Here is a 9,950-nt window from a genome sequence, read left to right on the forward strand (position 1 = left end):
GGAGGCCCTATGACAGTCCTATGGCCGTTGTAATGTCATTTTTCTGGTTTTCATTACTCTTACATGTAAAAAAGCTTAAACTAACTCGTAGAGCCATCCAGCGGGGCTTCTGGAATTCTTTGAGTGACAATATTTGGTACTATTTCCCATTATTCACTCTTATTTCCGAGAGCATGGTGGAAATTTCCAGAAAAGCATCATTGGGTTTTTGTTTGTTTTTGCTTTTTCAAGACAGGGTTTCTCTATGTAGCCCTGGCTGTCTGGAACTCTCTCTGTAGACCAGGCTGGCCTCGAACTCAGAAATTCACCTGCCTCTGCCTCCCAAGTGCTGGGATTAAAAGCATGCGCCACCACCGTCCGGTTTCACTGGGGTTTTTAAGGCAGGAGACTAATGAGTTCCAGGGAAGCCTGGATTACAGAGAGTCCTAGGCCAGCTCTGTTTAAATAAGGAGACTGCCTAGAAGAAGCAAGCAGATAAACCAAATCCATCCATCATTACATAAACAAAAGCCTTGGGCGGGAAAGATGGCACTGACTGCTCTTCCAGAGGTCCTGAGTTCAATTTCCAGCAACCACATGGTGGCTCACAACCATCTGTAACGGGACCTGACGCTCCCTTCTGGTATGTCTGAATATATATATATATATATATATATATATATATATATATATATATATATAAACAAAAACCTTTGCAAATCCTAAAAGTCAGGCCTAATGGTGCACACCTTTAATTTGAGCACTCCAGAAACAGGCAGGAAGACCTCAAAGCCAGCCTGGTTTAAATAATGAGTTCTAAGCCAGCTGGGGCTATATAGTGAGAACCTGTCTCAAAACAACCAAAAGCAGGGTGTGGTGGTGCACACCTTTAATCTCAGCACTCCAGAGGCAAAGGCAAGTGGATCTGTAAACTTGAGGCCAGCCTCCGACAAGAACTAATTTCAGAACAGACAAGGCTCCACAAAGAAATCCAGTCTCAAAAAGCCAAACCAAACCAAAAACAGAACAAAACAAAATGGGGGGAGGGGGAATAAAAGGTTGGGGTTCTAATGTATTTTAAGAATAAAGAAACCTAAGATATAGTGGTTAAGACCATGGTCTGTTCTTCCCAAAGACCGGGGTTCAGTTTCCAGCATCCACATGGCAGATCACAACTGTCTGTAACTCCAGTTCCAAGGAATCTGACACTTCACAGCAATGCACATAAAACAAAGTTAAAATATTAAGAAAAAAAAATCTCTGAATTCAAGGCTAACCATTTTGTAAGATACGGAGGTTACAGTGAGAATTCTGTCCCTACTCGGATAGCTCACGGGAGAAAAGAGACAAATGAAGACAGGAACGAGGTGATTTCTGAGATACCCTCCCCCCCCACTCCCCCCACCCCCGAGTTTACTACAAGAGGACTCCAGACAGTGCTCGCTTACTGACCCCTGCCTGCCCTACAGCAACTGGCCTGAGGTCATTAAAGCAACTGCCCTTGCAGGCCTCTCCCAGCTTCCTCGTGACGTCACTGACCTGCGCCAGCCAATCAGCGCCGCCCGGCCCCGCCTGCGCGACCGTGCCTGCAGGAGACCCTGTGGCTTGTGTTGTGACCCTGCTGAGCCACCATACCTCCCGCCTCCGCGCCCAACGTCCGCGTCGCCGTTCTGCGCCGCCGCCATGGCCGACGTGGAGGACGGCGAAGAACCCTGCGTCCTTTCCTCGCACTCCGGGAGCGCAGGCTCCAAGTCGGGAGGCGACAAAATGTTCTCCCTCAAGAAGTGGAACGCCGTAGCCATGTGGAGCTGGGACGTTGAGTGTGATACCTGCGCCATCTGCAGGGTCCAGGTGATGGGTAAGCGATGCACTCGGAACCGGGTCCGCGGTGCGGCCTGCTGGGCGGGCCTGGCCAGCGAGTGCTGGGCCGGATTGCCGGACACCGGATGGTTTCCGCCGGGGCGTGGGCGTGACCGGGATACCCGAGGGCAACCTCCGGGTTTGCTTGGACAGCCCAGCGGCCAGCAAATCTCACAGCGGATCCCTCTCGTGGATCTGAGGTTTGGGGTGTTTTAATGTTTTTGAGATGCTCTCACGTTCCTCAGGCAGGATTAGAGCTTGCCCATTTAGCCGAGGTTGACGTTGAGGCCTGCACCTTCCAAAATCTGAAAATCGCGAGCCTTCGCCACTATGCGGATTATGTCATAACAAAATGATGCTCAGTTTGTTTGCCTCCGGAGGCTCAGCCACTGCGTTTCCGGATGGATTCGGTGCTGCTACTTGGCTGGTTTTTAAGTTGTAGTTTGACAAGACGAATCAGATAGAACTTCCCTGTGTTGAAGCGAGGGCCAAGGATTGCTTGATTCAGAGAATATCATGCTCTTTTTCCATCATAGGTACTTTTTTTTTTCTTTTGGATTTGTTTTTTTTTTTTTCTTTTCTTTTCTTTTTTTTTTTTTTTTGGAAACAGGGTTTCTCTGTATAGCTCTGACTGTCCTGGAACTCACTCTATAGACCAGGCGGGACTCGAACTCAGAAATCCGCCTGCCTCTGCCACCACCGCCCGGCTCATAGGTACTATTTCTTACAGAAAACAATACCCTGCTCTTTTGTGCCTTTTCAAAGAACCTTCTTTCATAAATAGTCGGTTTTAGTATTTTAAATGAAAATATCAGACCAAATGAAACGTATCAAAACAACTTAATCTAGTTGAGTTTTGCATAGTTAGAGTTCAGTCTACCTTGAAAAGAACTTCTTCTTTTTTTCTTTGTGTAGTCCTGGCTATCCTGGAACTCTGTAGACCAGGTTGGGATCCACCTGCCTGTCTCCCTAGTGCTGGGATTAAAGACCTGTGCCACCACTGCCAGGCTCTGCTCACTTTTTACTTACTTACTTTCTTTTTTTTTTTTTTTAGAAAGGTTCTATCTCATGTAGCCAGAGTATTTCCTGATGCTTCCTCCTCCCAAATGCTGGAATGAACACCAAATCTTAAGGCATGCTGGGATTGAGCTTCCTTCATGCTATGCACACTACCAACTGAGCTCCATTCCCAGCCGGTCTTCCAGTGTGTTGGTTATGCATACCTGTAATAACAGCGCTCTGAAGGCTGAAGCTGGAGGCCAGCAGTGCATGTGAGACCAGCCTCGAACAGAACCAGAGCCAGTGACTGGAGGGATGTTTCCACAGTTAAGAGCACAGGCTGCTCTTACTGAGAGTCCGGGATCGATTTTCCACACCCATGTGGCAACAAACTCCTGTTCCAATAACTCCAACACCCCATCATGACCCTGCAGGTGTTAGGCACATTTGGTATGTAGATACAGATGCAGGCAGCATAAACGCAAAATTTTAGATTACTTAGAGGATGTCTTTCAAGGTGATTGGATGTGTGTGTGTGTGTGTGTGTGTGTGTGTGTGTGTGTATTTCTGTATTTTGAAAAATGTGCGCATTTCTTGGCATTAAGACTTTAAATGTAGATTCAAGAGAGTCCAAACGATATTCTTTGTCTTTGGACTTGCTTCAACAGGGTTCCCAAACTTTATTCTTTACATTTAATTGTAGACCCAGACACTAGTTTCTAAGTATCTGATTTGACTGAAACACTAAAATACAGCTGTTCCACCCCTCGCCCTTGCTTAGGAACTGGGCCATAATTAACATTTTAGGGTTGGTGTGGTAGCACATGTCTGAAATACCAGCACTCAGGAGGCTGAGGCAGGGGGTTACTTTTGTTCTTTTGCAGCATAAACTTTGCTTAGAAATTTTATTCTGGCCAGGTGTGGTGGTGTCTTTAATCTGAGCACTTGAGAGGCGAAGATAAGTAGAGGCCAGCCTGGTCTACACAGCCAGAGGCCAGCCCAGTCCACATAGCCAAGGCTAAGTCGGTGGGATCCCATCTTAAAAACAAATGCATAAGGAATAAATCTTAAATATCTTTAATTTCAAAAAAATAGACTTTCTTTTAGTTCTTTTTTAGTTTAGGATGAATCTTTCCAGAGGGAAGTTTTAAAAGGCTTTTCCTTAGAAAGGCTAATTTCTCCACAAATCTAAGTAGTAAGAAATGTAGAACCTACAGTAGCCATTGAAATGTTATAAAACACACAGATGCTTAAAGTAGACCCAATGTGGATTATAGATAACTGCTGGTCATCGTTGTGGGTTAGGAGATTAAGACTTACTAGTCCTGATCCCTGACACTGTTTGAAAGGTTATTGTTGTGTGCTTTAGAAATACCGACTCAGGCTTTAGGAATTATTTCTTTGACCCAAGTGTGGCAAATCTCTTAACTGGAGCACACAGGACAGTGGCAGGAGCATCTCAGCATGTTAATTCAAGAACTGTCTTGTCCGTATGCAGAAAATCCAGGCCAGGCAAGATAAAACAAAAGAAGAAAAAAGGATTTAAGAACATTTTATTTGGAGTTTTTTTTTGAGGGGCAGATTTTTAAAGATTTATTTATATGTATGAACTTTATTTGCATATATGCCTGCATGATAGAAGAGGGCATCGGATCCCATTACAGATGGTTGTGAGCCATCATGTGATTGCTGGGACTTGAACTCAGGACTTCTGGGGGAGTAGTCAATGCTTTTAACCGATGAGCCATCTCTCCGGCCTGTTTTTTTTTTTAATCATCATCATCATTATCCTTATTATTTATAAAATTATATTTACTACCCTGTTGTTTATGGTGCATACTTTAATCCCAGCGTTTGGGAGCCATAGGCAAGTAGATCTCATGAGTTCCGTGGCAGCCTGGTCTACAGAGTGAGTTCCAGGACAGCCAGAGCTACATGAGAAACTCTATCTCAAGATAAAAACAACGAAATTTATTTTGTGTGTGTGTGTATATATGTGTGTGTGTGCGCATGCGCGCGCATACTTGTGCAATCACAGAAGCATGTGGAGACATAGAAGAACAGTATTGGGGAGTTGATTCTTTGTGTCTGCCACGTGGGTTCCAAGGTTTGAACTCAGGTATATATGCCTTAACCTTTTGAGCAGTCTTATCTGGCCAGAGATTGGCTTTTAAATATATACGTTTTTTCATTTATTTTTTTTATTCTGGGCATAGTGGCACACATCTTTTAATCCCAGCACTTGGGAGGCAGAAGCAGCTGGATCCCTGATTTCAAGACCAACCTGGTCTACTTAATGAGCTCTAAGACAGCCATCCAGGTTTACATAGACCCTGTCTCAGCCCACCCCACCCCAACATTTTTAATTTAATGTACACGTTTGGAGAGTATGTGCTTATGTGTAGGTGCCTGCGGATCCCTCTGGAGCGGGAGTACAGGCAGTTGTGAGCTCCCTGGGCTGGGCAGTGGGACTAAACTTGCATCCTGTTTGAGAGTTCTTACACCGAGCCATCTCTCAGGCCCTGGCTCTTCACAATCTTACTTATTTGCCTTCTTAATCCAAAGGTGGCCTGTCACCCAGTTGCACTATGGGTAATCTCTCCCTCGGGTTCACCTGTACCCCGTAGGGAAGAGATCAGTTCACCCATGTAGAGTGCCTGATTGTGCTAACTTAGAGATGTCACACTGGCTGTTTGGAGCTTTGATTTCCTACTTTACTAAAAAGGTAGCAGCCCGGCCACCAGAGCTAGAGCAGGCGTGGTGATCAGCACACCTGGTGGTTCGCTTGCCTCACTTCTCCATTTTCTAGTGAGCTCCATGAGGAGCCCTGGCTGTTTTGTCATTCCAGCAGGGCTTGTTTAGTAACTATGGATAAAGCCTGTGCAGGCAGTTTTACATCTGTAATAGAAGAGGCCGGGATGGCTGTGGGGTTTTTGTTTGTTGTGTGTGTGGAAAGAAGCAAATGGCTGTGCTTGAGCCAGAGTAAGGAGAGGCAGAATTCTTTTTTATGTTTTCCTTTTGGACAAATCACTCTAGCTAGCAACATGGGGGGGCAGGGGGGGGGGGGACTAGTTCTGGGGCTGGAGAGATGGCTCACAGTTTAAGAGCACTGGCTGCTCTTCCAAAAGACCCAGGTTTAATTCCTAACATCCACATGGCAGCTCACAGTTCTCTAATTCTAGTTCCAGGGGATCTGACACCTTCCTACACACAGACATCCAGGCAGTCAAAGCACCAGTGTACCTAAGAAGGTAAAAGGGGGGGGGGGGAAGCTAGTCCTGAACTCGCAGTGGTCCTACTGCCTCAGCCTCCTTAGCTCACTTATGAAGGGCGGGCATGAATCAACACATTCATTTTCTTCTTCAGCCTCTTTCTCTTTCTGGGTCTGGAGAGGTGGCTCTGTGGTTAGCAAAACCTACCACCATGCTGAGCAGCTCACAGACTGCCTCAACTCCAGCCCCAGGGGCACCCGCACCTCTGGCCTTCAAGGGCACCTGCATGCACATGCCCAGAAGCACAGTTAGACCCATAAAATAATTAAAAATAAAAGCCTCCTCTGCTGATTTGAGTTTTCTTTCACCTAATTTGGACTACTAAAGGGTGAATCTATTTCACTGGCTCCTAAAGTGTAGTACTGATTGAATTTTAGAACTCCTTAGGTTCCTGTTCTTAGTATTTATTCCTAAGTAGTTTATTCACTTACTTTGTCAATGTTGAGTGAACATATGGAGGATTAGGGGTTCAAGTCATCCTAGGCTATATAGTTTGAGGCCAGCCTGAGCAACATGAAACCCGGTCTCAAAAACAAAGGAAAGGAATTTTGCTTATGAAAACAATTAGAAAAAGCCTTTAACTTTCAAGTAGAGTCACATAACTTAAAAATTAAGGGAGTATATGTGGAAACTTCATTATTGAACAGGGCTAGGGACATGTGCCTGTGATTCCCAGAATTTGAAGTAGAAGGTAGAGGCAGGATTTTAAGGTGATCATCCCCAGTGTGGCAGTTCAGGTTAGTAGATAGCTGGGGGGGCGGCTACACAAGGCCCTATCTCAAAAACAAAACCTTTATTAATTCCTGTAGTAGCCTTCTAGATCCTTATGTTTATATAATCAAATAATCAGTACATGGCTATGGCTTATTTATAGTGGTGTCTTGAAAGTAAATACCCCTAAAGTGCAGGTGCCAAGCAATCTTGTCATAAGAGCCCTAGTAAAACATCGGTGAGTTAGGTGGCACATGCCTTTAATCCCAGCACTTGGGAGGCAGAGACAGGCGGATTTCTGAGTTCGAGGCCAGCCTGGTCTACAGAGTGAGTTCCAGGACAGCCAGAGCTACACAGAGAAACCCTGTCTCGAAAAACAAAACAAAAAGTTAATTTTAGATGAGGGATTAATGATATAAGACTTCTCCATCTCTGACCCTGGGGCTTTTGTTTGACTTTGAAGGTCTGGGTTTCCGGTGTTGCCCCTGAACTTCAGGTGAGCCTCGCTCTGTTTACTTTCAGATGCCTGTCTCAGATGTCAAGCTGAGAACAAGCAGGAGGACTGTGTTGGTACGTGTTCGCGCTTTCTCTGCCTCAGAGGTTTCTTCTGTCTCTGTGGGAACATTTGAATTTGCAATTAAGATCGACTTTATTAAACTAGCAGTGGTAACCCAGGCCTGTAAATCCAGAAGTAGAGAGGTGAGGCCAGCTTTCGCTATGTATTGAGAGGGGGGAGGGTAGAGAAACAGCCTTGTCAGTACATAAAAAATAAACCATAAAACAGTAATGAATTATGAATATAAAATGTGAAATGTTTAGGCCAGTTAGGGGCTGGTGAGATAGATGAAGGTGATAGGTGAAGGTGCTTGCTTCTCAGGCCTGATGAGCTAAATTGACTCTCTGGAACCCATTTAAAGATAGAGAGAAATGACTCCCCAGAGGACTCTGACCTCCGCATGAAGCTATGGCATGCATTTCCCACCACCCTACATATACACATAATTATAAAATAGTTTTACAAACAAAATCAAGATTAAAAGGAAGTCTTCTAACAGAAGACTCATGGTAAAATATATTTTTAATAAATAATAAAATGTTTTAGTTCTCAGAAGATCCTTAAAATACATTTGCAAATTCCTTTATTATTTTAATTAAGACTTGGTTATATATTCTATTCATGGTCATGATAAATGTTTTGCTAAACAAAGAAATACTATCTCCTATTAAGAAAACTGCTAAACCAGGACTGGTGCCACATACCTGTACCCCAAGTAGAAGCAGGAGCATCACTGGACACCAGCCTGGTCTATCGTAGCAAATTCCAGCCAGTCAGTTGTGCAGTGAAACTCTGTCTCAAAAACACAATGAAAAGGAGGCAGTCGGAGGGCAGAAGGGAGGAAAGAGGAAACATTTCAAAACCTGAGCATGGTGGCTTGCATCTGTAATCCCAGCACCCTGCAAGGCTCAGCCAGGACAATTACCATGGCCAACATAGTGAGTTCTGGGGAGCCTGGGCTATAGCAAGGCCCTGTCTGTCTCAGCAAAGAACGCTCCCTCTCTAGCCACTGTGGATCTAATGGTGAGGTGAGGTACTGCTCCGCTTGCTGGCAGTTAATCATACTTTTGGTATGATTAGCTGGTTTGGGGTTTTGGTCTCATTGTGTGGCACTGACTGGGAATTTGCTGTGCAGACAAGGCTAGCCTTTCAGGGGTTCTCTCCACCACCGTCCAACTTCTGGGATTGTAGCATGTGACCACACCCAGCTGGATGGCTTAGCGTAACTCATCACTTCTAGAGCAGCTCCCTGGGTGTAGCTGCTGCTGACCCATGCCTGCCAGCTGTTTATAATAGGCAGCTGTAAGTCGTAAACATTGTGTTTTGATAAATTAAAACCAGCACAATAAAGAAAAGCACAGAAGATCCCCAAGGTTGCCCCGTGACTGAGGAGGACTGAGATTCTAGCAGGTTCGGGTCCTTCAGCCCCCTAATTTAAGACAGTTAGTGGAGCTCTTTAGGAGCTAGGGGTGTGGCTTCACCCCTAAAACAGTGGCACAGTTCTTAAATGTAAATATTTTTATAAATAGAAAAAATGTTCTGATCACTTACCCAACTTTTTTCAGGATTATGAGTCATGACTATTTTCTTGGTTTTTAAACTATAATTTTTTTAATTTAGTAATTTAAAGTTTTAGAATATTTACAATTTTTGATTTGATAATTCCATATAAGCATATAATGTATGTTGATTTTGTCCACCCCGTTCTCCCCTCCCCCTCCCCTGACATCCACTTCTGTGTCCCTTCCTAACTTCCTGTCCCCTTGAACTTAGCTATTTAAATTTAACTGTGTAGTGTCAGCTGATTTGTTTGTACATTTGTTTCATTGTCTGATTTTGATACAGATCTTGCTTTGTAACAAGTGGCCTGGGACTGAGCCCCTCCCTAGGGCTCAGATCGCAGGCACGAGTGCGAGTGCATCCTCCCACTCAGCTGCTCTCTCTCTTACAGTGGTCTGGGGAGAATGTAACCATTCGTTCCACAACTGCTGCATGTCCCTGTGGGTGAAACAGAACAACCGCTGCCCTCTGTGCCAGCAGGACTGGGTGGTCCAAAGAATCGGCAAGTGAGAGGTGGTACAGACTCGCCTGGTGTGGCTGGTGACCCTGGACAACCTTGCCATCCAGTTACTGGACAAAGACTAGACACTCCAGGGAATTCATCCTTCAGATGGAGAGGGTACGGGGCAGCCTTTGAGGCTCACCCAAGGTTTATCATATTGTCTGTTTAATTTTGGGAAATTCTCTACAATTAAGAAGATAATTTATTAAAAATGGCTTTTCCTACCTCTGTGGTGTGTGTATGATATGTACCGCTTAGAAGAGCTAAAAGAGAGAGACACCAGAAATTGATCTTTGTTGTGTATCTGTCAGTATACAATGGCTGTGAGAACAATGTTCACAAAAGAACATTGTTTGTGTTTATGCTTGAGGGTTAAAAAATAAATAAAAGAATGTTACAGTAACAAATAAAATACATTGCAAAGCCAACTCCTGCCCTCTGCTCCTAATCCTTTTTGTTGTGGGGAGAGAGGCAACCGGAGAGGCAAGAGAGGCAACTGGAGCAACTCAGT

General features: G+C 44.7%; 1 protein-coding gene across 2 annotated transcripts; it reads left to right on the top strand.

Annotated features, from left to right (window-relative positions):
- Positions 1–1,595: 1,595 nt before the first annotated feature.
- On the top strand, positions 1,596–9,663 carry Rnf7 (ring finger protein 7). 2 transcript variants are annotated; one of them, XM_052187605.1, is made up of 3 exons: positions 1,596–1,830; positions 7,344–7,391; positions 9,329–9,385. In XM_052187605.1, exons 1-3 carry the CDS (start codon positions 1,663–1,665, stop codon positions 9,383–9,385), a joined length of 273 nt encoding a protein of 90 aa, XP_052043565.1. In that variant the 5' UTR covers positions 1,596–1,662. The 2 variants fall into 2 exon arrangements, with proteins under 2 accessions (XP_052043565.1, XP_052043564.1); XM_052187604.1 differs by having other exon boundaries at positions 1,613–1,837; positions 9,329–9,663.
- The last annotated feature ends 287 nt before the right edge of the window (positions 9,664–9,950 follow it).

Source organism: Apodemus sylvaticus, chromosome 7 (genome assembly GCF_947179515.1).
Source record: "Apodemus sylvaticus chromosome 7, mApoSyl1.1, whole genome shotgun sequence".
In the NCBI taxonomy this organism is placed as follows: domain Eukaryota; kingdom Metazoa; phylum Chordata; class Mammalia; order Rodentia; family Muridae; genus Apodemus; species Apodemus sylvaticus.

Coding starts and splice junctions, on each gene's coding strand:
- Rnf7 (XM_052187604.1), top strand. CDS start 1,663: ATGGCCGACGTGGAGGACGGCGAAGAACCCTGCGTCCTTTCCTCGCAC. Junction 1,838..7,343: donor CTGCAGGGTCCAGGTGATGG/GTAAGCGATGCA, acceptor GTTTACTTTCAG/ATGCCTGTCTCAGATGTCAA. Junction 7,392..9,328: donor CAAGCAGGAGGACTGTGTTG/GTACGTGTTCGC, acceptor TCTCTCTTACAG/TGGTCTGGGGAGAATGTAAC.